The sequence below is a fragment of the Danio rerio genome, chromosome 5, assembly GCF_049306965.1.
Source record: "Danio rerio strain Tuebingen ecotype United States chromosome 5, GRCz12tu, whole genome shotgun sequence".
NCBI classification, from domain to species: domain Eukaryota; kingdom Metazoa; phylum Chordata; class Actinopteri; order Cypriniformes; family Danionidae; genus Danio; species Danio rerio.
In genome coordinates, this window is record NC_133180.1 from 34,188,331 (window position 1) to 34,215,675 (window position 27,345).

Sequence of the window (27,345 nt, forward strand, 5' to 3'; positions counted from 1 at the left end):
CTATGCTGGTGCTTTTTTTTTCTGAACGCCATGGTAATGTACGATTTAATGTACCAACTCGTTCATTTTGAGGCAGGAATAGGTGGACGTGCAACAACCTTCATCATGAGGTAAACAAAGTTTTCATCCTGAGTTCCTTCACTGGACTACACACATGTAAATACTAGCTGCATCAGGCTCGCGTGACTCTCACCTCCGCCATCTACTGCTACCAAGCTGACTAACGTTGCTATGCAACGTTGCATTTTTGAGAGGTGCGTGTTAGCGTATAAATCAGCCTTTAGTCTTCGTGTCTTAGTCTTCATCTTCTTGTTTTTTGTTGTCATCTTCTTCATCCTCATCTGCTTTGTCTTTGTCTTCTTCATTGCCATCTTGGTCTTAGTTGTCATCTTCTTTGTCTTGGTCGTCAACTTCTTTGTCTTGGTCTTTATCATCATCTTCTTGGTTGTCATCTGCTATGTCTTGGTCTTCTTCGACATTATCTTGGTCTTAGTCGTCTTCTTGTTCTTAGTCTTCGTCTTTGTCCTTATGGTCGTTATCATTTTCTTTGTCTTGGTTGTCATCATCATCTTCTTGGTTGTCATTTGCTTTGTCTTGGTATTCTTCATCTTTGACGCCATCTTGATTTTAGTCTTCGTCTTCTTGTTCTTCGTCTTTGTCCTTATGGTAGTTGTCATCGTCTTTGTCTTGGTTGTCATCTGCTTTTTCTTGGTTTTCTTCATCTTCGACGCCATCTTGGTCTGAGTCTTCGTCTTCTTGGTCGTCATCTTTCTTTGTTTTCCTCGTCGTTGTCTTTGACCTTATGGTCGTTATCATCTTCATCTTGTATGTCATGTTGGTTTTAGTCTTTATCTCCTTGGTCTTGATCGTCATCTTTGTCTTCATCTTCTTGATCGTCAACTTCTTGGACTTTATGGTCCTCATCATCGTCTTTATCTCTCTTTGTCGTTTTCTTAGTCTTGGCCGTCTGCTTGGTCTTCGTCTAGGAGGTCATCTGCTTGGTCTTCATCTTGGTCTTCTTCATTGTCTTCATCTTGTTGTTCTTCTTCATCTGTTGTTCATCTTCTTGGTTGTCATCTGCTATGTCTTGGTCTTCTTCGACATTATCTTGGTCTTAGTCGTCTTCTTGCTCTTAGTCTTCGTCTTTGTCATCTGTTCTTCATCTTCTTGGTTGTCATCTGCTATGTCTTCATCTGTCAGAGTCGGGGATAGAACCCGGGTCTCCGGTGTGAGAGGTGAGTCACTTAACCACTGAGCTACTTGGAGTTGATGAGCCCGGTCAACAAAAGGCAGCTTAAGTTTTTTTTTTTTTTTTTATCAGGACTAGCAGTAGCAGTAACAATACAGATTATTGAGCTGAAGCTTGACAACAAAATTAAATTGCAAATCAAATCAAAATCGCAATATTTGTCAAAAAAAAAAAATCACAATAAGATATTTTCCCCAAATCGCACAGCATGGTTTTAATGCAATTATTGTTACTTTTGTATTAATTTCCTAACAAACAGTTTAGGGTCAGTAAGAATTTGTCTTGAAAGATTTTTTTTTTAGCAAGAATGTATCAACAAATTTTTAAAGAAGTATTGAAGTAAAGTTCTGACACTGAAGAATGCAGCAATGATGCCAAACATTCAGGTTTACTTTCACAGAAATTGGTGATGTTTCAAAACATATTTAACAAAAAATATCTGTAATCTATTACATGAATACAGTCAATGTATAATAAAATAAGAACTAACATTGAGAACAAAACTGATGCATAATAGATGCATTACAGGTGAGAGAATAAGAGAAAAATTAAAAGAATGTCACATTACCCCCCAAAAAACTTTTCATGATCCAACTTATAGTTTTTAAGCTTGTGACGCTGCTCATTCAGTCGAAACTTGCTGAATGAGGGAGTTTGAAACGTAAATAATACACAGCATATTTGTGCTCTGCTAGCTTTTGCTTTGGCACATAAATTTTTGCTGGGGCTGTATGATATTATTCCCTCCCAGTTAAGTGGTTAAAGTCAGACAAGGATTTTGTAAAACAGTGTGCAGGCCTGAGGCATCCAAACAGTATAAACTGACTCCCCCTGAAGGAGGAATAAGGTTGAGATAAAGGGGTAAAAACCAGAAGAGACAGGAGGTGAAAGGGGCTTCCTCTATTTATAAACAGCCTTTATTTCCAGCTGACGAGCGACACTGGACAGATGTCTGTGGGGAGAATTAGAGCTGCACCATTCTGGATGAACTGAGAGTCATGATTTGACTGTTTAAATCAGAGATCACAATTCTTAGACTATTCTGAGCAAACAACTTAGTAAAATGTTACAAACAATAAACACAAATAGAAATGATTTACTAGTTCTGACAATGTTATTTGATGTAATCTTTTAAATGTAATCTATTTTTAAATATTCTATTATTAATTTATTCAAAAACTTAGTCATGAAGACTCTTAACTAGACGAATCAGCATTTTTGTCAAATACAATTTTCATTAGTTGTTTTAATAGTAGTTTAATAGTCGCTACCATCGAAATCTGTTTATATCTGTGACAATCTGAATGTAACTCTGAAGTGATATTACTGATAGGAAAAATAAAGACTGAAGCTGTCCATATATGACTGTTCTTTCTGAGCCAAATGCAGATTTGAATTTAGTCACAATCAAAGTTGAAATAAACATATGCGAATTGTGATCATTTACAATTAAGATGGTAAGGGTGTTTGAATGGGGAGTTGAAGTGCGTTAACCCCTCAATGCACTGCTAAATTCTGCAGCTTCTTGTTGTAATTGGGGTAAGGGTGACCCCAGTCATTTATTGAGTGAATATCAAACCATTTTTTTAAATAATATAAATTAATTTTTTTTTATTTACTTCTCGTTTATACATTTAAGCAATGATTTAGGATAGATTAATTACCCTTTTAAAAAGGGCAGCTTTGTTCAATGTAACATAATTTCAACTGAAATATGACGACAATGCGGTACATAAAGAAGCTCCTCCTCCTCTTAAAAAAAGCAGCTAACAGCGTTTTGTTTATATCACAGCTCTGCCAGTCAGAGCAAAGTACATCTGACACATAACAGTTTGTTTAATACTTTAAAATACATCATTCAGCTTTATTTAAATACATTTATTACATTTTGTGGTAGCTTACACATATGATCTGCTCTGAGTTACCATCTCTCTGGACTAGAAAAGGCTGTATATATGCTGCTGAAGCCGTTCACATGACATTAACATGAAAGCACACTTCATTCATCCCAATGGAAGTCATATTTAGTATGCCTGAATTGTTTTAAACTATATATAGCACTATTGGCCAACAGTAAATGCGTGTAACAGACTTAATTTTCAATGTTCTAGTTGCCTGCATGCTGACTGCATATGCACATGTTAAAGGGGGGACCTATTATGCCCCTTTTACAATATTTTAAATGAATTGAATAAAGTGTTCCTCAAGTGTGTATGAGAATTTAAGTTGTTCTAAACTCTTTGTTACTGGCATTATCTTCAGCAAGTATGATGTGAAACCTGCTGTGTTCACACCAGACGCAGAACGTACGGAAAAATTGCGCTATTGGCGCGCAAATAGCCGCGTGAACATTTGAGTTTACTCGCTTCACTCGCGCATCAAACCCCACTTCATTCGTGTGTCAAATTCACTTAAGAACAGACGCGGATTCGCGTGATGGGCAGGGCTTCTGTCTGCCCAAAGACTCTAGCTTCATAGCTAAATGGCTAACATCGATTTTATGAAGAAAATAATAGTGTTTATGTGCTTTATGAAGACTGAAAAACAGCGTTGATACGTTTAGGGTTGTGTCTGAGTCCACTACATACTTTCAGAGGTGCATCCAGCTCTGTGAGCTCATAAACTCCTCCAGAAACTTTACCTGGATGATGGAGGCTTTCAGCGGTGCTTCTGACTGAGCCAAGCCCAGTTTGATAACTGCTGTTGGTGAAGGCTGGAGGATTTCCCTCGGACCACCGACAACAGGTTCTACGTCACAGTCACGCCCCCACAAAAGCAAGTTTCTGATTGGTTAACGCGGCGCGAATGTACGCTGAAGTTCAGATTTTCAAACTCGAGAGATTCGTTTTGCGCGTCAAACCCGCAAAACGCTCAATGGAGGATGTCTATTCGCACGTTTGCATTGACAACATGTAAATCACTCGCGCTTGACGCGCGTTCCGCGTCTGGTGTGAACGCAGCATAATGGTGAATGGCTTCTTCTTACTCAGGGCTGTCTATGCTATTGAGGGAGAGACTGTTAATAATGGGCGAGGCTTCCCCCTCTGATGACATGTATAAAGGAAGAATGTCAGTCAAAGCGTTTCTGCAGACATGTAGTGTGATTATAAAAATGTGAATTAATTCATTTTTATTATTAGAAGCTGTTCATATTCACAAACTGCTACACCACAAAGTGATTTATTTCATAATGGTGCCCTTTAAATGTATTTTCCACCTCTATTTTTGCTTTATAGTTGATAGTACATGTGCAAAAAACCTAGACTTTTTGGAGTCCTCCCAAGCGGCAACATCTCGCTCTCCCTCATGAAGCCAATACGGAAGTAACTGAAACTGCAATTCATCGACTGGCCTTTGGGGGCTGGCTCTATGCACTCCAGACGTTCACTGACTGCCATGCTAAATTAGCCATGTAACAAAGGACGGTTTTGATGCATATAGCTAATATTACCTTTCAGGACAACTGTGAGGGGGTGAATTTTGTCTCTTTGTTTTCATTTGTTTCATTTATATTAAGTCTGCATAATTAAAGGTGTGGCCGCTTGAGTGACAGCTAGGTCTCGCCAGTTGCTGTCACGTCACCTAAGCTGATTTCAGCTGATTAGCAGCTGAGCTCAGCATATACATCGTATTTTTGTTTTGTTTTATGTGGCTTTAAACAGTCAATTGCCTTTTGGAATTATTTCTTAAAATTAGCAGATAATTTGACATGCTGTGTGCACTTAATTGTGTTCACAAACCATTCAAGTGACCTCGATCCTTTTCCCAGGTGAGTGAAATTCTTACACTTGAAATTTTTTGAAAGGTCATCTGAAATGCTGTCATACAGTTTCATGCCTGGATTTCATAAAAAGCCTTGCATTTACTAACACAGACTATATTTGAAGTATTTAGAACTAATTAGTGTTTTCCTCCTGTAGAAAAACGTCATAAGTATAGTGCTTATTGGCTCAATGTATTACAACAGTGTTTTAAAAAGACCAAGGAGAATTTATTAATATAGTATATAACCAAGCACATGTGGTCAATGAAGTGGTAACCGTTTCTCCCAAAGAAAACCCCATCTAAGCAAAATGCTAGCATGCATCTGCAGCTTTGCCCAGGCCTGACTCTTTGCCTATTTTTGGTTACCAGCAGTCGGCACGATGACACGCAAACAAAATGGCAACAGTTTTAGTTTCATTTGCACTTTTCAGAAACCTATGGGTGACATAACGATTACTAGGTCCAAATTTTTCACAGTCTATAGTTCCTCCCCTTAATGTTACAACTAATAAATGTGCAGGAAAACAGATCAACACTGTTTTGACAATTGATAATTTATTTATTTAATTACTTTAGTATCTGACAGTGTTTAGCCAAACCATTGGTGTAATTGATTAATTACATGTGAATAAAATACATTTAAGCCAGGATACTTTAAATAAATTTAAGCAGATACTACAGAGCATTTTAATTGGTCTGAATAACTGATGGGAAGCAGAAGTATGAGGTACATCATAATAATTACCATACTGGTGGATGTTTTTGAATGTGTATGTCTTCTAAATGCAGATTTCATGTTTTTCTGCATATTAACTACTGAACATACTAATACTAACACCTAAAATATAATATTTGGTCCCACTTTATATTAAGTGTCCTTAACTACTATGTACTTACATTCACATGCTTATTGAAAGTAGTGTGAGACAATGAGACATTCTAAAATGAGAAGTTCTTAATTTAAAAATACAAAATTTAAATCTTGTACAAGAACTCTGACAAATAATGCGCATTTTATCATTATCTCAGACACCACATTTAAATACAGTATTGAATTCAACCAATTTCATTAAAGTTATTTTAACATGACTGTTTAAAACAGTCTAAACTTTTGTAAATGACATCAAATGACGTTCAAACCATCATCATTACTCTGATTTTTAAATGTCAGTATTAATTGTAAGTAACAAGTACAATAAGTGAGTGACGCAGTGGCGCAGTAGGTAGTGCTGTCGCCTCACAGCAAGAAGGTCGCTAGTTCGAGCCTTGGCTGGGTCAGTTGGCCTTTTTGTGTGGAGTTTGCATGTTCTCCTTGCGTTTGCGTGGGTTTTCTCCGGGTGCTCCGGTTTCACCCACAGTCCAAAGACATGCGGTACAGGTGAATTGGGTAAGCTAAATTGTCTGTAGTGTATGAGTGTGAATGAGTGTGTATGAATGTTTCCCAGAGATGGGTTGCAGCTGGAAGGGCATTGGCTGCGTAAAAACATGTGCTGGATAAGTTGGCAGGTCATTCTGCTGTGGCGACCCTGGATTAATAAAGGGACTAAGCTGAGAAGAAAATGAATGAATGACTGAATGAATGACTGAATGAATGAATGAATGAATGAATGAATGAAATATAATAAGGACTTTCTTGGCGCTACATATGCTGCGGGTGTAAATTACAAAGGTGCTTAATTTGAATTTCATGGTCCTTGAACCTGCAGTTCATAAAAGAGTGGAACCCTGTTTTATTTTAGGGATTAAACATGGAGCTGTAGGAGAAATAAAGATTGATTTTCAGATCCCTCTCACCTGTATGGTTTGTCCAGGCTTCACCATGTTGAGCTCGGACAGGCTTTGAAGAATGTCATCCATCGCCTGCTCACTGAGCTTTGTGGGATGAGACTCAGTTCCAGTGACATCATCTGTTCTGTGCTCCATCCCTGTCAGCTGACGACCTGCAAACAGCAGCAGCATTTTAGGAATATGATGACATTAGTTATACAACAATGAGCAACACAATCAGCCGTCACAGGATTACTGCTCTCACAGCTCTGCAGATGTGATGTTCTCTATTATGACGTGCGGTTCGGGGCATTAATGTGATGGCATGGTCTCACCTTCAGGACTGGGCTCTTCTCCAGACTGATCGCTCTGGCCGTCTGCAGGACCGTCTGGCTGCTCATCTGCATTCAGCTCAGCGTGCTGCAGACTCAGCTTATGGCAAACCTCAAACGCCTGACCGACCGTCCGCACAATTCGCATGGCCTGACTCTGAGAGAGGAGACAAGTGGATAAATGCAGAGGTTTAGAGGCCTTTAGAGTCATGCATACAAACATGCTATTTATATACACAATATCAAAAAGCAACATGTTCATTTCTGAACTATTTGCTTAAACACAAACTGATTTTTACCAGGTTGCACACATGTATAATGAAACTGGTATATTTTTACAAATGCATTTGTATAATTTTATTGAAGGACTTATTTTGCTTATTTTGTTTAGTGTAGTGTAAAATGGATCTATATATTTATATTATACTATATACTGCATTTGTTATTTATTGCATGAGCTGTTTTTAATTTATACATTTATAAACAATTAAACATATATTATGTTATATTATATTATATTAAATTATATTATATTATTTTATTATACATTTTATTTTGACTTTCAATCTTGTGGATTTATTCAACCTTTCTATTCTTCAGATTCCTTCCTGTGTGTTATTTTATTACATTTGTTATATTACTGTTCTTAGTTTTGTCAGTATAAAGAGAAAAAAAGCAATGGGCAAAGAGTAGGAAAATGCAGACAGTGACGAATAGATGAAGAATATCAAGGTTACAGCCCTCTGCAAGCTATCACTTGCAACAAGAACAAGGTGGATTAAAAAAAAATGCTATGTATGATATTAAACCACATATTGAGGCAAAGCAAGAGAAGACGATTTATTTTTCTTCTGTGTAAAATGAAACTGCCCTACCTTCTTTTTGGACTTGAACACGTTGCATCTGAAAGAGTTGCTGGATCCATCACGAGCAATGTAGCTGAAAATCTTCAGATCCTGAGAATCATGCGATACATAGAAGATCCTTTGAGGAAACAAATAGGAAATAGGAAAGAAGAGAATAGAATAGAAAGAATAAGAAATAAAAAAACAAAGGTCAGTTATTGTTAGATAATGTGTATTTACTAACATGAACTATTTGAACAGTACTTGTACCGCATTTATTAATCAACCCTCAACAAAATGTAAATTAAATTTTGTTAATATTATTTAACTAACAATGAAATACTGTATTAATGTTACCTAACATTAGCTAACATTATATAATAAATGTATTGTTCATTGTTTGTTCATGTTAGCAAATGCATTAACTAACATTAACTAATACAACCTCATTGCAAAGTGTTACAGAAAAAAAAAACATAAGGTTGAAATGCAGTTCATCTCATTAAATTTCCACAGTCTCACCTGTATATGGGGTCTTGCATAACCAGCATCTTGCTCTCGTCCCACGTCCACTCTTTCCTCTAGAGGTCAAAGCAAGCCAAATGTCAGGCACTCTAACGAGAATGCTCATTATTAATGTGACCAAATATAACCTCATTTCATAGGACACAGAATAATAATGTTCACATAGGTCACGGGGTCATGTGAGGGGTGTACAGGGATGATGACATCTCACATGCCTTGGGTTTCTTGCGAAGCACCACTTTGACCCCGTCAACTGAGACCACGATAGCCACTTTCTTCTTCTTCACACTCTTTGCCTTGAACTCATACTGCAAGAAAAAAAAAGTGCTTTAAATGCATGATGAGACATTTTTGAAGACCCACGCAGAACTTAAACACCCATTCTAATGTTTTCCAATAAATGATCTCGCTAAACATCCAATTTCCATCTTTAAGATTCAGACTGAAGTACGGGAGGCAATTTAAATCAGTTACTACTCATTAGCACTTAAACTGCTAAATTATGAACATCAGCGCAAATGATTATCATTTTGCCCTGAGAGCCTAATTTACAATTAACAACAACTTTTTTTTTAAAGAGCACAAACTAATTTAAAAACATGGAATGTTTTTATTTACTCATAGTATGTGTACAAAAAAATGTTTTTGTTCTATCAATCATATTTTTAAGAACAATCTAAAGCTCAGTATGGTTACAATAAGTTGATCAACAATAGAGTAAACAGCAATATTGTAAAATTAATGACTTTGTAAAATCATTTAAAATATTTTAAAGCTCAATATTTTTTACATTTTCCTGTCAAAGCTGAATGTTCATTCAGCATTTTTATTCTACAGCAGGGGTGCCCAAAATTTTTTTCTATGGAGGGCTAAAAACCAAACTTGAATGAATCGTGATTTGACAAGTTGCATTTGATTATTCTCAATATGAGGCTGCAATTTATATGTATTATTTAATTTCCCCCGCCCAGAGCAAATGAGTTACTGCCGTCTGTGTGTGACAGTCTTCTAGCCAATTGAGTGAGCACACTTTTGCTCTTTTTTTCAACCGAACTATGTGGAACGCCCACAATAAAAACCAAACAGACGGACGAACGAGTGGGATGATGGCATTTACCGCTTCAGAAACATTAATAGACAAAATAATATTATCGGTAGGACATCGGTAATAAGGGAAAATTGTGGTTTTAAAGTCACAGACACACAAACAAAAACAGGTCATTTGTACGAATTGTAGCCACAGCATATGGAAAAACAACAATCAACACCTAAAAAAGCGACTATATAAGAAGTGTCTTGATAAAAAGTCAAATAAGAGTAGCTAGCGACACTCAATCTAGCAGCAAGCAACAGCAAAATACAATTTCAGAGTTGTTTCAGCCATGTAAGTTTGCTAAGTGTTCTGCATTTTTATAATAATTATTTTGTGTTACTTCACATGCTCAAACATACAGTACACCAATGATGTGTTTTAACTTCATGAATGAACATGACATTATATAGAAATTCCCTTCATTCGCTAAACTCGCTGAATGCAACACACTGCACTGTTTCTGTGCTGAAACCCATTATAATTATGTCATAAAAGCCTTGCTTGGGCCTGAATTGGTTTGGGACATCCCTATATATTATATTAAGATTTTATCTACTGTATGCAGTATATGCTGAGTGCACAATCCCAGAATGTATGCACTGCAAGCAGGTCTGTGGTAATAAAAAGTATGCTAGTAAGCAGATAAAGTTGAGAGGAATGCAGATATTTCTCTGTGCTTTGTAAGTTTTGCTTATTAGAGCCTTGAGTTGATGTGTCGACTCCAAACAACTGGGATCAGCTCTAAGCATTAGCGGAATCTCTGATCTCCATTCAAGTAAAGTGATTGTTAAAAGTGTTAAAGCTGTTGCTGCTTATTTGCTGCTATGTTTCAGGTCAGACACCAATAAGGATCCATTGTTTGTATTAGGGCTGCACAATATATCAATTAAGCTTTGATAACGCAATGCGTGTATCCGCAATAGTCACATCACAGGATTAGATTATTTATTAAAGATTAAAAGATAAAGACTTTATTAAATATTTCTATTTTTAAAGTAATTTATACAATGAAAGCCATGTTAGTTTAGGTTTGACTGTTTATTTTCTGTACCTGAATACTGTTGCTTTCACACCTACACTTTTGTTTCGGAACGTATCTCGTTTGCCCAGTTAGCGCGGTTCGTTTGGCATATGTGAACAGGTCAATCGCGCTCTGTTCCGCGCCAAAGTAATCGCTCCGAGATCGCTTTTAAGAGGTGGTCTCGGCTCGATTGAAACGAAGCCTGGAGCGGTTCGATTGTAGTGAGAAAGCGATCCGATCCGAGCGCGGTTATATCACAGTGTTTTATGGATATGTAATAGGCTTACGGCTATATGGAGAGAGAATTATGAGTATGGCGGGAAGTTTCGGGAGTCTCCGGATGCCCGCAAACGAGTGATGATCTCCCGGTAATCTCGCGTCTCCCTCCAGGTCCTCAAATAGGCATCGTCGCGCACCCTTCTCACCCCTCCCCACCGAGTCTCTCCTTAGACACGTCGCGTGCGCGCACCCTGTCAATCACCACCAAACCACCACCTCTTCTGACAGCTTAGCGGGATGCTGCAAAATAAACCCTGACACTCTGACCAATGTAAGGAGATTTTACTCGCACGTGACTTGTTTTAGCTCTTTTGGTCCGATTAGAAACTTTGCAGTGTGAAAGCGAACCGCTCCAAGAGCAAAGAGCAACAATGTAACAATTGTAATCTCTGTTTCGGAACAACTGATTCGATTCACAGGTGTGAAAGCACTATTCTCTAGCAAACCACAAAACACTGTTTATTTCCTTGCTCTGTTATATTTATACATGCTTGTCATTTATTATGGTTTATACAAATGCACTGCATAGAAGAATACTTGATCATCCCAATCTATCTAAATTATTGAATTCCTATGTCCACTAATATAGCTATTTAATTCATCTGGTGAAATTATATTTATATATATTCATACATTCATTTTGCAGGAAAACAAAATATTGCAAGGTCTGATTTTTCCAATATTGGGCAGCCCTAGTTCATATTGAGTTTAATCAGAGCTTTCAAAATCCGTTCTCTCATTATCCAGCCCAACAGAGTATTATAAAGACATTAAAGGCACAGTTCAGCCAAAACTGAAAGTTTACCTTCACTTGTTACAAACTTTTTTGAGTTTCTTGAGTTTTTTGAGTAAATAAAATTTTTAAATTGTGTCCTAACTACACTGATACAACACAGTTCAAGCGAAAAGCATTTTGGTTTTCTGCACCAGATGCATCCTGAAAGAAACATTCACACACCAGAACCATTCAGAAGTGCAAAATATGTATTGCGCTACCAATCCAGTGGTAAGGTTTATAATGTGATTAATACTTTAACTTGGGATGCTCCGATTGATCAGGTAGAGATTGGTATCGGCCGATAATCACATCGGTACTCGTCAATCTGGCCAACCTCATGAATCGATTACGGTTTGTTTAGGAGTTTACACAGAGAGAAAGATGTATGTGTGCTCATCAGCAATGCTACAACACATACAGAGGTAAGTGATGCGTGGGGCATGAGTGACTACTGTGCTCACGTCACAGCAGCCAAAATGTAGTTTTTCCAAATCTATTGACGCGACTTGCACGAGTAATGATCTCTTTGTTAAAAGTGCAACCACAGTATGTCCAGTGTTTCGAGCTGCTGTGGCTAGGCATGGGCAGGTACAAGATTCTGACGGTATGATAATCTTGGATATAAATATCACGGTTTCACTGTATCATGATATTGTGTTCACTGCTCTAAAATATATTCTTTTTAAATGGCTGGGTAAAAAAACAAAAACTTGTTCCCCTTTGAAAACGATATATTTTATTTTTTTAAAGATTTAAAATAGTTTGGCGCAGTAAACATGTCAGGCTAAGTAATTCAAAAGATTAATTGACTTCTGCTGTCTTCATTAGTTTCTAAAACACTGATTTCATTACAATTTAAAATGGCATCTTTGGATACTTTTTTCAGCTGGAGATACTTTTGTCCTAAAAAACGAACAAAACAATATTAAAAAAATGTAAAAACTTGACTTTTCCAAACCGTGGTATACCTTGAAAACTGTAATTGTCCCATGATGTGACGCGAGTGGAGATATTGCTGCTATCTAGTGTCTCATCCAACCGTATTGCCTCTCCCGGAAGCTTTACGCTTCTCCAGAATAAAAGGTGTACACAATCAGCACCTGAATTGGGCATTGTCATAGTAATTTATGCTGTTGTTCAGCTGCGAAGTCGCATTAAAAAAAAAAGCATTTCTAAAATAGAAATCCTCTTGGTCTTTTTGAGAGATATAGGGATTAGGGATGAAGACTTTTGTTTATTTATTTATTTATTTATTTGTTTGTTTGTTTGTTTATTTATTTATTTAGTTGTTTTTTTACACATTTCTTTAAAGAGTCTAAAAGACTCACATTGACACTATTAGAGTCTTTGGGTTTTTTGAAAAAAAGACATGAATCATTTCTCCTAAAACACTTGGTATTCATTATTGAAGTAAAGTCCTGTACTGAGCTGAGAGAGTTCTGCTGGTTCACAGGAACATTAGGCTGATCCGTCCATCTCTTGTAGGCTAGAGGAAAACAAGAAGCAGGGGATGCTTAAAGACTCTGAGATGTACTACAAAGAAAGCGACATGACAGGTCTGTCCACGTGGGCAGATGACAAAACTTTAGTCTTGCTCAAGTGTGTTGAAGTTGCTGAAACTTTAAACTATCTTGCCAGAATTAATCAGCATCATCACTGATTCACTGTGTATTAGATGTTGAGGCAGTGCTTATTTTTTACTCATTTGTAACACACTCTGGGCTGCAGAAACTGCTAAATGAGTCAATCTACATTTGCTTTGTTACAGTAATTATAGCTTTTTACTGGTATATGACACTGTAATTATAGACCTCCAAAGAATGTCCGTTGAGGGTTTCGCGCTTTAATAGCGTTTTAAAAACTAAATGTTTGCATCTTGAGTTTTTTTTTGTCTGAATTGCAATTAATTAGATCTAAAAATATATTTTACATGTTTTTTTTTAATATCATTAAATAATTAAAGAAAGATAGCTATTAAAATGCCTTTTCTTTCCTTGAGAAATGTTCTATTGTAAGAAATATCATTATAGCACAACTCAACAACAATATAATAAAAAAAATTTTTTCAGTATCTTGTATCCCTAGTTTGGAAAGACTATGTACACAAATATGTATTTAACAGACAAGTAGGGAATCCTATCTTTTCAGTCGGATTGAATGCAGTTACCGGATGAGCATTTTATATGTTCCCGAGCCTTCAACAGAAAATAAATATACATTTGTTATGTTTAGATCATTTTAATTTTTAATTGCTATTAGGCCAAAAAGAGATTTTAAACAAGTACAACAAAACTACCAAAACCTACCATTGCAGTCGGATGAGAATTTAAAAGAAGAATAACACTATAAAAACTCAGTCACAGAAGCAAAGTTATCACTTTTAATCTAATATAGACAATTGGTATTTATCATTTACAGTAAATGTGAATGTACCTAAAGTTTAACCAAAAAATGAAAATTTACTCACCAGTTACACACACTTTTTTGAATGTATTTTTTCTGTTGAAAACAAAACAAGGGTAACACTTTATTTTGATGGTCCATTTGAGTATTAGGAGACTGTCTGCCTAATATCTGTTGATACTGCTCCTTCAACAGACATTTAACTGACTATAAGAAACTTTGCAAGTACATGCCAACTTACACAAACAATAACCCCAACCTAACAGTCTACTTATAATCTAATGAGAATAAGTTGGCATGTAGATGCAATGTAACTTATATTCAACAAACGGACCATCAAAACAAAATATTCTGAAAAGTGAAAGAAGTCAATGGCGGCTTTTTCCAACATTGATCAGAATAAATTCTTTTGCCTTTACCAGAAGAGAGAAATTCAAACAGTTTCTGAACAAGTTAAGGATGATTTAATGATGATGACAGAATTACAATTTCTGGGCAAACTATCTATTTAATAAATGTGTTTTTGGCCCAAAATAAGAAAAGAAAAAAGAAGGAATTGTGATTTATTTTGTTTGGATGTTTTTTTTTTTTTTTTTTGCATAATTATTTAATTAGAGTAAGGTATTTTTATGGTCACTTTCACACTGTAAAATAGCACTAAAAATGGTATGGTATTAAAATAATATAATAAGGTTCGAAACGCCAACATAATGGCCCAAAGATAATGGGGACATTTTAAATTTGCTTCACAACATTTACTAATTAATTACTTATTGATTTTATGTTAAACATTAATCTGAGAAAATCACAAGGGACTATGTTTAGACAAAACAGCAGTTTGTAAAGGTCTATTACTATGAGCAGAACTTCAATAGAATTGAATTGAATGGCCTCTGACCATAGAAACACAATACTTAGTATGCATGTAGCCATTTAGGATCAAGGACAGCTCAAGACTAAACTAAATACAAGCAAAAAAAAAAAAAGTAAAAAAATGGTGAGAGTCAAGGGACAAGACATGGCTCGTATTGAATAAAGAATAAGGCTACTTGCCAAATGCTCTACACGAATTGACCATTCAGCCTAATTCAGTTCATTCACATCATTCATAACCTTCCCAAAGTCAAAAGCAAATTAAACAGAAACACAAAAAAACACCTTGACTAACCTCTACCAATTCTACAGCATACTAGTGCATATGAAAAAGGAAAAAAGCAATTGCATTTCGAATAATCATAGTAACAAATCAATAAATAATAGTAAAATTATAAAGTGTGAGCAAATATAAAATATTGTATTTTGGTCTCATTTGCATTTTCTTGGAATTCAAGTACTTTACTCTGCACTTTCTTTAGTCCTTGGATACCACTTTCACCTGTCGTATCTTGAAGCAAATGTTCCGCCTGCAAAACATGACCTTCTGTATAATTAGCAGTGGATGTCAGCATCCAAAGGCCACACTAAATATTAATGCACGAGTTCTGTGTGTGCAAAAGTGAGACAGAATGAACAGGAATGTGTGCCACAGGAAGTCAAGAAGAAAAACTGTACTTGCTGCAGGTGTCCTTTATGCAATGTGGGTTTTACAAAAATAAATAAATAAATAACTGCATGTCTTCCAAAATATAAATCCATCATGTTTCATATTTTCAAAACTGGAGAATGAAATATGACTGAAGCATGCTGTACACTCCAGAATAATTGAATTTAGTCAAACAATTTAAAGTTTAGCATTTTTAATATAGTAAATACAATTATTTTGCAGTTATTGCTGTTTGGTGCACAAATGGGACTATTAGGGTAAATAAATTTAGAATGTTTAAGAAATCCAAAAATACTTTTCAAAATATCTATGATAAAGTGGAAATTCTCATGCTTAAAGATGAATTGTGACGCACGCAACATGCATTACTGCATTTATGACTGAACATTTTAAAGTTGTGCTTTCCCCATGACGAAAACTCACTTAAATCTGCTCCACTTTTGCCCCATTTGTGAAAAAAAAAAAAAAGTTGAGATGTCAAGATCAAACTAAAATGACTACTTTTTTATAATTCACGTTTTGTGTCAGCATTCCTTGCAGGACAAAAGCAGCCTGCAAGAATGAAATTTTAATCTTTCTTACTGCTCAAGTGCAAAGTGCATTGAAATATTTAAGATATACCGCACAGCTTTTGTACTGTGTATAAACATTTCAGCAAAAAGTTCTAAAAGCTGCAGTTGACATTTCAAAATAAAAGCTAAATAAAACAAAACACTGAAGAAATCCCTTCAAAAACAAAGGGGTCAGACCTCAAATTTGGGATTAAGAGCTGAATCCAGACATCAGCAATAATCCTGTCTTGCTTTCGTGCCTAATTTCCATTTTGTTAAGAAGCATCTGCATCTGTGGGCTTTAAGTTGACAAAGCTGCCATACTCAGCACTTAATGACACCCCAAACTGATCTCTCTCTCTTTTTCTCTCTAGGCTTGCAATGGCATTTAAATTGCAACATGCAGGAGGAAACAACTGCAACTGACATCTCCAATAGTTTTTTTTATGATAGAATGACAAAAAAAAATTATTTAGCTTGGATTCAGCAACTTAAGAAAGCCCTTGTATTAAAAGACTTTGCTGAAAAACAAATAAGTCACTTTCCAGAAATAGAGTACAAAACTGGCTCTGAGATAAAAATGAATCTTTTTTTTTTCTTTAAAACTTGACAGATAAAAATGTGAAAACGTACAAAATGCACCCAGATTTAATGGTGTTGTTATCCCATTACCCAGCAGTACAGCGGTATGCACAGAAAAGCAGAATGATCATGAACCATGAAACCCTCAAAAACAGCTTTTCAGGAAAGTCTTTGGAAAGTCTTAAATGCAATCTGGGTCACGATTCATACAGACAATCACAATCAATTAGAGGCTGTATCCAAGCAACAGTCTTCAAATGTAAGATTTTGGGGGTAGATTATTGTCACCCAGTTCTTCCCCACAGCTCTTACAATAAATGAAAAAAAGAACTCCTGGGAAAACTAAAATAACAGCAGGAGCAGACCTGGAAGGTTGCCTGTCAAAAGCTGCCTGAAAATCTAACAAAAGAAAATATATATTTGAGTAATTAATTAGGTTTGAAAAATGGTATAAAATTGCCATTAAAATTCTAAAAACTTTCCGGATGATTCCCAGAAAAAAAATTAATCTGGGAAATATTTAACATTTGGCAACACAGCAGTTGCCAGAGTTAGGATGTCTATTCAGTGGACCTGGATATAAATCCTTTTCACATTTCCAGGTTTCTCAGCAGCAGAAGTCGACATAGTTGGGTAAACTTACACCACCTGAACAAAGTCTCGTCACTTATCCAAGTTTCAGGAACAATAAATAATAACCTGACTTTTAGTTGATCATTAGGTATCAGAAATGGCTTATATGAAAGGCAAAGGCCTCTAGATTATGCTTATTTTCCAAAAATAAAATATGATCATGCCTTGATTTTTAATAATTTAATTAGGGCAGTAAGGTCTGACTTAGACAAAAGTCTTTTCACAACAGAAATAATGTGAAGTATAGAATATAAAGTCATGGTGCAGTTGAAAATGAATAAAAGGTACTTATTTTACGCCTTTTTCCAGATTCAATATAACTTTTGTCTCTCCAGAATGTGTCTGTAAAGTTTCAGCTCAAAACACCCACCAGATTATTTATTATACCTTTCAGAAGTTTGCCATTTTAGCTCTGAGTATCTTGTATCTTTTTCTTGGCCTGTGCCTTTAATGCTAGTCCTCCCCGTCCACTTGTTCCCACTTGCCTGTCAGCGTGCCTCAATCTCCGCCCTCTGCTGTGTCGGACAACAGACAGACATGAAGGAAGCAGATCTTACGTAACATTTGTGAGAACGACTACAGTAAAAATTTTCCCAATAATTATTTGATGTATTTGTTGTGGAGTTGCAACGATGAGTCACACAAAGATTTGTTACAAAGTTCACGCACACACACAGATACACACACACAGCGGACACACACACACAGACAGCGTGTACGTTTAGCACTGTTGTTGCACAGCAAATTTGCTAGAATACACATTAATATCCACTGCTGTATGGATATCTGTTATGTTAATATACAAAATAAAGCTGATTTAACATCCACAAACCAGGACTGAAGTGTCTTCTTTTATAATTGCACTGACACACAGCTGTGGTGATAAAGTAAAGCTGAAGTAAATCGCTGAAATTGATTACAAACATGCACTGTTTGTGAAATTAGATTTATTACAATTATACATATTGAGATCCCTCTTGATATCTTCTCTTTAAATATTTCTTTTTAAAAAGATCTGTGAACGTCAGTTTATAAATGGTGAATTAATTCAAACTAAATAAGAACCACTTTATTTTATATTAAAGTATGTTTATTAAAACATAAAACATTAAACATTTAATATAAATATCACCTATTTTATTTTACGAGGTGTAATTTTACCACTCTAAAGTAAAAGTTATTATACACATGAAATATTCAGTTTATATTTTAAAGTGCAGCTGTATTACAATAGTAATACATTTTGTATTAGAAATTATTGTTATTACATGACATTTAGGTGTATATTAATATTATTTTTTTACTCTTGACACAATGGTATAGACAAATGATATTGAAAAATTATACTATTCTGTACTGTATTAAAAAAGATATTGTATGCAACATTACTCCGCTCAAAGGAAAATGTAACAATCAATGTACAAATCAGCTTGTCATTGACGACAACGTATGTTTGAATGAAAGGCAGAACACCCAATGCATAAATATAGATATAAAAGATATAAAATACCAGTTGTTCTGCTTACTTCACTATCAATAAAAAGATGTTGTCTGTTCTTTCTCTGAGGAATTTCACCTTTGGCACTACCTCCATTAGAAGCTGCCATTGGAAACGACCTTGACCTGCATGGGATGCTGCTGCTGAGAACGACTTAGTTTCTCTGCTTGATTGGGGTTTCCGCTTGACTTCAGACCAATGGGGAGTGTGTGCCACTTTGACAGAGTGTGTACTTGAGGAAGTGAGAGAGAGAGAGAGAGAGAGAGAGAAAGAGAGCGACAGACAGACAGACAGGAGGAACATTGAACAGACTTCCGAACTCGTTTCTTGGAGCTGAGTCGGCAGAGGTACCTGCTGGGAGTGGGACGAGGGCCAATCAGTTGATGTCACGCACCCCATGGGCGGGATTTAATAACCTTTACTGCGCTGGAGCACCAGAGGGGTTTGATATTTCATTTGTGTGTGTGTGTGTGTGTGTGCGTGAGTGCGTGCGTGTGTATGTGTGTGTGTGTGTGTGTGTGTGTGTGTGTGTGTGTGTGCGTGTTACATGGAGGATTTGAGTTTTTCTCAATAAGCCATCTTTTATGTATTACATGCTTACTCATGCATGAATACACTCACGCATCTGTCATACTGTGCAAATCACTCAGCTAGCCAAAAATCATGCTGGGAAAACATTGCTCAGGTTTCAAGTTTGCACACACTTGTGGAGTCATGAGAGATATGTACAGTATAAATACATATATGTCTGCATATTAAGGCTCAGATTTATTAATGGGGGCATATTAGCATGAAATTGCAGTACCACTTTCAATGATTTAAGAATGAGTCTCTGATTTCTTCATTAAACATTTTGGTTGATAAAAAATAATCGTTTAAAAATCAATGCCTGATTTTATTTTTATTTTAAAGTTTTGTAGATGTTAGTATCAGTATTGTTAGTTTTTAGGATATCTATAAACTAGGGCCCTATCATATATACATCCGGCGCAATAAGTCGCAAGACGTGTTTGATGCGAATTGTTGCTATTTTTAAACCAGCGCAACCCAAATTTTCATTTTTTGCGCCATGTTGTTTAAATAGCAAATCCATTTGCGCTACTTTATGGACTCATGGGTGTGGCCGTCAAAAAAGTAGGTGTGTTAAATATGTAAAAAAAAACTGTGTTAAAAGTAAAATACTCTGTAAAGTCCAGCAGAGAGCATGTTAGTTATGCACCTATGTGGGTCCAGATGCGTACATATTGCTTAATACTCACAGCATTTACAGCAATAGACAAATATCTTTACATATGAAAAAATTTAAGGATTAAAATGTTATAAAAAAAATTTTCTACATAAATATAAAAAACACTACCTTCATGCCTTTATGTCAGGGGGCTTTTATCAGTTTATTCATTACAATTTGCATTTGAATAATGTTATTATTAGCAGTATTAGTTATTATAAGTATATTTATATTTGTTTTAATAAAAATAGGTTAAGATTTGTCTACCTGTCAGGTTTTAAAGATGTATGCCTCACTGTATGGGGCATAAGAATAGGACGTGTGATAGGATATAAATCAGTGTTTTTGAGCACACTTCATTATTACTGTTCATTTTTTTGTTTGCTGGAAATTAGAACTGATTTAAGAAATATTTTTGAAACAAATCTTTGCACTTAACCAACAAAATTTAATATGTAGGCTAATGGATGTCTTCAGTGGAGTGCGTTCAACACTAAAGTAAAGGAGTAAAAAGTAAGGTAAAAGAAACTAAAGAGGCTGAATGGAGGAGGCTCATTCTTTATCCTCATGCTGCAGATCTACAGGTCTGTATAACTGTTTTCTTGCTTGTGAAGCATTCAGTTTTTCCACTTATAAACTCTGCCATGTAACGCCGAGTGTTTGATAGGGCCCAATGTCAGTTACATAATTAAGCAAATTTAACGTAATTACACAATTTGACAATTTAACTTATTCAAGCCCCAAGAAAAGAAAATGCCAATTTCCACACCAACCAATACATTCAATCAAGAACAGCACAAACTAAATGTATGTTACAGAGTTTTTACGATAAAAAGAAAAAACATCTTCTTCCTGTATAATTATAAAAATACACTTCTTTATACGTTGCTTTCCTTCTATACAGCAAATATTGCAACACATCAGTTAAGTACACAGTAAGTTACAAAATGGCACAAAAACCAATAAACTGACACCCGCAAATCTTAACAGCCTGCATTAATGTAAACCTATTTCCCTTTAAATGTGCTTGACTGACAAGATCTGAATACTGACAATAAATCCCTGTGGTACCATGTTACTAGCAACGACCACAGCCATTAGATGTGATTCAAGAGTTCCCACTTAGATATGCTTGGCACTTATAGCAGGTTTGGCATGCTGTCCCGGGAGAAAACCCTGAGCTCGGAGATATTTGAGCCCAGGGCTCCCGCCCGGTCTAGAAGCATATCAGGAGAACCGAGATCAGGTAGGTCTCGATCGCTCCCCCTTTAGAAGGGGAGAAAAAGGAGGAGATGGGGTGGAAGGGGGGATACTTCCAAAATGAAGATAATACTATTATACATTTATACTAAGCTAGGATCATTCTGATTGTATTATTACTGATTACGGATGAGTGGCCAGCGGTGCACAATCATATCACGTGCTCCTCTCGAAATTAGTTTATGAAACTTCACGTATGTGTGTGTGAGAGAGAGAGAGACATGTGACTGATTGAAAGAAAAAGAACAAGATTGCTGACTTTCTGATTGTCTCTGTTGTTTTGATATCAAAATTGGCCTTTGAAAAAAATGATAATAATCAACAACTAGTTTGGGCCAAATAATATATTGTCAGTATTTGAGTGGCTTCAGTGCATTTCAGCTGAGCTACATGAGTACAAACAGCACAGTAACAGGTGTGAGAGCAGTTCACTCTGTTTAATGTAGTGTGCTGTTTGGACGTGTGTCCACAGAAGGACAACTAAATAAAAATAAAAATAAAAAAATAAAAAAAAAAACAAGGCCAAGTATGAGGGCACCATCTGTCCCATACACACGTCTGTTTTTGTGTTTAAACAACAATGTCAGCACTCCAGCGTCTGTGTCATATGTGCATTGTGCAAGGATTAAAAATAAAAGATTATGGTTTCATAGATTAAGGACATATCTTTGTAATAGCAAGTGAAAACATCTTTCACATGCACTTCTGTTTAAAAGTCAGGACGGTTTTGAAAGATATTAATATTTTTGTATTTAGAAAAACAGCTTTAAATTAATCAAACATGTCAATAAAGTCACCCACAATGTCATTTCTCAATGTAAAAAATATAGTATAGGTAAAGGTTATTTTGAACTTTCAATTCATTAAAGAATCCTGAGAAAAATCAGAATAATGGAAAGATTTCTGAAGGATCATGTGAAAATTCAGCTTTACCATCACAAGTATGAATTATATTTGAATAGTATATTTAAACAAATTTGCTTTAAACTGTAAATAAATTGTAACAAAACTGTCCTGCTTTTACTTTATTTTAATAACATATATGCACTAGAAATATTGACAAAAAATAGTGTTGACACCCAAAATTATTAGCATAGGTCTAAAAACAATTGTCATATGAATTTTGATAATAATCTAAATTAAATTAAGGGTATTTTGGAAAGTTCTTATAAATTATTTTTACCCATTCAGCTTAGTATGATAATAACTATATCTACACAAAAAAATGACATTTTTTGCTTATTCAAACTACTTATTTAAAATGAGCTGAATCAACACAATTCTTGAGATTTCAGTGGGACAACTTAAATTGTTATGTTCAATCCACATAAATTAGTGAAACGTGTTAAGTTAACTTAATCGATTTGTGTTAGGACAACATGAATAAATTGTGTAGAACCCAGATTTTTTACAGTGTAGGGTTCTCTTGTATTTCCTTTGTGACCTGACGAAGAACTTGTAGGTCAAAACGTTGTCCAACTAAATTAAGAGAACTTTACTGTCCAACTAAAAATGAAGTGGCAGTTTGCAGATTCTTTTTACTTTTTCTATTGTCATTGGCTTAATCGAGCATCATTAAGATGATCTTTTTTCCCAGTTCATTTGACAAGTGTGAGTGCTCCGAATCATGCCAAGTTTTGGTTTAGGTGGCTCTGGCCCTGTTGGAATAGGTGTGCGCAGTGCGCTTGTAAACTGAAAACCTGACATAACTTTAAAGGGACTGTTTCATATGAATTTATTAATCATTCTTACTTTTTAATGAAAGCGAACTGCCATGGTTTATTTAGGACACAACCCCCTCGCCGCAAGCAGCACAGTGACTTTTGTGAACATTTATAAATGTTAAAAGTAGTGGAAATTTTGACTGCGTGTCACTGCATATCAAACGACTTAAAATATTACAAAACAATATAACTAAACCAATCTTCATTGTACAGAGCGAGATCTTCTGTTAACTAAACAGTCACATCATAGATGACGTGCTCAGGCTCAGAAGGCAAAAAAATGCAATGTGAGTGCGGGCCGAGGGGAAAGGGGAGAGAAGATAATCATGCCTGGGAATGGTTCAAGATAACCGTGCCTAGTGTGAGTACACCCTTATGCCGAGTTCAGACTGCACGATTTTCAAAGTAGTCATGTCACAGATGTTTTCACACTGTATGACTACCTGGGGTAGCGTTTCGTCGCTGCTTTGTTCACACTGCAAGATGGCTTTCATACTGCATGAGGAAAAATCGCCAACAACTCCCCAAACTACGGCTCACAACCCGGCAACACAATGCGAAGTTTTGTCGTTCTTTTGTTATTAACTACATAATGAGAAAGAAGCCTTTAGTGATGAAGAAAATGTACTTTTGCTTACCTGGCCTTTGAAGGAAATTAGCAACTTCTCTTTAACTTTTTTCTTTCGACCAGGTTGTGATATTGCTTAGATGACATTTTCACTCAATATTCCTCCATTTCTTGGGTCCACGTGGACTGAAAAGAAGCCCTTCATTGGCTGTAGCTGATCACTGATGTTCTTTTCAGTCAAAACTCCTTTCACATGACATGATTTGAAACGCCGACAGCTTCAGATTTTTAACATGCCAAATATCTCACAAGTGTCGGTGACTCACCTGCGACTTTCTCAGATCACATCCTTGATAGTTCACACTGTATGATTGTTACTCACGCGAACGAGCACCGATTTGCCTATGATTTTAGGCATTTGTTGACGATTTCTCGAATCCTATTGGCAGGTCAAAATCGGGACTAAAATCATGCAGTCTAAACTCGGCATTAGAGGTGCACACACTGATATTTTTCTTACTAAATAAGAACTTAACATGATTTGACAGAAATTTGCCTTAAAATCTAAATGAAAAGTCATCTATTTTATAAAATGATTTACCCAAAACTTGTAATTCCATTTTCAAGTTGCTCAGCATTGCAATGACACCAGTCGCCAATGACAGGCCCACACTCTATCCCTTTCCCTCACTTTATACACAAACAAAAACAAGGGTCTCACTTGTGGCCAAATGGTTTTCAGTGACAAAGTAGAAATGAGAGGAGGAAGCAAAGAGAGTGTAGATCAGAGAATAAACACAAGAAGAGGAGAAATGACAGGCGCGGAAACAAGCAATGAGAGAGAGAGGCATATAAACAATCTCCCTAATGTACAGCAGCCATCTCTCTCTCTCTCTCTCTTCTCAAGCCCTGAGGCAGTTTTCTCAATCACAACACAAACTTAAGCCCAACAGATAGTGAGTAGACATGGAGTGGAGTGTGTGTTTCAGCATGCCAGTGAGTGCAGGTGAATGTGAAAGTGTGCCATGTCTGTGAGGGTGGAGTTTTGACCAAACCTGCCTAGTGCTCAAGCACGCTCTAACTTTCAGGACTCAGGACGTGTTTTGGCAGAGTTGGGGGGGAGGGTTGCTATGGTGATATGGGGGGTACTGGTCTTGCGTAACTGGTTAACACTGACAGAAATAGTCCAGAGAAGTGAAAGAGAGTGTGAGAGAGAAGACAGTGAATGAGGGGAAAAGAAAAGCAGCAAAAGAGGGAGGAACCCTGCTGAGCGCACCGGCTGAGAGCACTGGGATGAAGGATTTTTTTTTTTATCTTTTATTAAGACTCACAAAAATGAAAACGGCAGTGTTTTGAGACTGTTTTCATGCGTTTGTTTGGAAGAGGAAGACAAGGAGGGAGTGAAAAGCCAGTGTTTCCTGTACACACGTAAGAGGATGTGGTTATCTGGGAGATGTTAATTACTCACTCACGTTTATCAGATGTAATGTGATTAAAATGTGAATCATGACATCTTGTGGTTTGGTTCGGTTTGAAGAGAGAGATGTGGAGCTCATGGATGCTAGCGCATGTAGGCCATTACACTGCATCTGTCCCTGGGCTACACCACAACAATGAAGCCTTTCATTCTCTCTGTAGCCCCATATCAGCCCCCTCCCCAACACACACACACACACACACACATACACCATCTAGTCCCCAAGCCCTGCCACCTCCTCTCCTTTTTCCTTTCCTCTCCTCCTGACCTCTTTATCACATTGTCTCACTGGTTTTGTAAGAATTCCAATGGCATTCACTTTACAGTCAACAGTGCACACAGATTCAATTAAAATACATTTATACAACGTCAACATATGCAAATTTTAAAACAAATCTTTTTTACACAAAGTGTGGGTGGGGAAAAGCTATTTACTTTTCTGATTTATGTGTTTTTGTATGCTAGATCAATATTATCAAGCACAACTCTATCATTATGTAATGTTGACATGTTAAAATAAGATTTATGAAAAGAATCATTCACCTAAAATAAAAACTTATATAATAGCAGTGACCAGTTTTAAAAGAAGATGCACAATAATTGCTGAAATGTCCCATGCCGAGAGTATAGTTTCACCAGATAACTTTAATAGAATTATTGGGGGAACAAAACATTATTTTACACCAATTGGGGTCATTTTGTGGGGTTCTCAAACTTTAGTGTGATGTCCTGCAGATTTTAGCTCCAACTTGCACAACTTGCTCCAACACACCTGCAAGGATGTTTCTAGAAAACTTGATTAGCTAGCCCAGGTGTGTCTGATTGGGGTTGAAGCCAAAATCTGCTGGACACCGGACCTCCGGGACAAGACTGAGAACCTCTGTTGTAGACCATTTGCTGAAACTATAATAAACCAATAACAAGCACTGATAAATACAGTAGAGCAAAGTGATATAAAAATTAAATAAAGAGGGCTTTCTAGTTTTCTGGGATTCTAGCAGTAGTCAGGTATACAAATTGTATAGTCAAATACATACATAAATACAATTAATCTTTCTTTAAACTTACAAACATTGTAATTCATAACGCCCGAATGCTCAAACTGGCTTAAAATGCTAACATGGGACTTAAGAAAGCATGGAAATGCTAAAGTTTTTGGTAACATAGTGGAGTCACGGCAAAATAACCATAAATCAAATGTTTTACAACTGTGGCTACTGGACAACTGTAATCCAGACTCTACAGTGCACTGCCATGTGACTATTGTGAATGCACGCGTTGCGATATCGATGCTGAAATTATATATTGTGCAGCCCTAATTCCAAGTGTTTTGGGGGATATACTGTAGGATTTTGGTGAACAAAATTTAAATACCCTCACATCATTTATTTTATGCAAATCCATTATTATGGAAATTAGTTCCCTCCTCCCCTCAGATTCAGAGCTATACACTTTCACCCACTCAACTTAAGTAGTAAACACTAAACAATGGTAACTGTGACAAGTACTGTAAATTCATTCATTCATTCATTCTTATTTGTTTAAGCCATAAATTGTTTCTGAACAAAAATATGGGAGGCGATGTGGACATTGTAGTTATGCTCAGCATGATGTTGACAGGCTGTTCAATCCTACTCTTAGAAGGCCATTGTCCTGCAGAGTTTATTCCTACTAGCTTTTCATACTGGTTTGGTTCAGGTATGCTAGGGTTGGATGACTAAATTCTGCAGGACATCAGCCCGACCGGAACAAGTTTGAACACCCTTTGTGTCGAAGGATGGTTTGTTTATAACCCTGAGCGAGGAACCATACTGTATATGGTAACTTCATTGACATTGATGACAATATAATTTGTATTTATTATACTAAATATGACTATTATTTATAATCAGAAAAGTGTCATATAATATGACACATTATATCATACACTTAATTATTTGACCAATACTATCCTTGAAATGAAAATGGAAGATGAAGGAACTAAGATATATAATGAAACATGAAAAAATATGTGTTTATTTCAACACTTGAACTTTCACTAATTTCATAATTTCAATTTGCAACTGAAGTGGTTGTTTTTACAATGTAAATGAAATAGAAGCGGCGACGCAGTGGCGCATTAGGTAGTGCTGTTCCCTCACAGCAAGAAGGTCGCTGGCCCGCTGGTTCGAGCTTCGGCTGGGTCAGTTGGCCTTTCTGTGTGGAGTTTGCATGTTCTACCTGC

The 27,345-nt window shown here is 36.2% G+C and overlaps 1 protein-coding gene and 1 long non-coding RNA gene across 7 annotated transcripts in view; one reads left to right on the forward strand and one right to left on the reverse strand.

The window, feature by feature from the left end:
• The window catches only part of LOC141385844 (uncharacterized), a 29,318-nt gene extending 11,124 nt beyond the window's left edge, over positions 1 to 18,194 (forward strand). The window contains exon 3 of the long non-coding RNA XR_012406933.1: positions 16,526 to 18,194. This is a non-coding gene — a long non-coding RNA (uncharacterized lncRNA). The remainder of the gene's footprint in view (positions 1 to 16,525) is intronic.
• si:dkey-34e4.1 overlaps positions 1 to 27,345 on the reverse strand; it is a 72,903-nt gene that overhangs the window by 32,349 nt on the left and 13,209 nt on the right. For all 6 annotated transcript variants that reach the window (XR_012406925.1, XR_012406923.1, XR_012406924.1 and 3 more), the window contains exons 3-7: positions 8,699 to 8,791; positions 8,481 to 8,539; positions 7,989 to 8,097; positions 7,117 to 7,270; positions 6,809 to 6,954 (exon numbers count right to left, since the gene is read on the reverse strand). Coding sequence is in view for 2 of the 6 variants with exons in the window: in XM_073952354.1 (XP_073808455.1) it covers positions 6,809 to 6,954; positions 7,117 to 7,270; positions 7,989 to 8,097; positions 8,481 to 8,539; positions 8,699 to 8,791 (561 nt within the window). In the remaining 4 variants the exon portion in view is untranslated. The remainder of the gene's footprint in view (positions 1 to 6,808; positions 6,955 to 7,116; positions 7,271 to 7,988; positions 8,098 to 8,480; positions 8,540 to 8,698; positions 8,792 to 27,345) is intronic.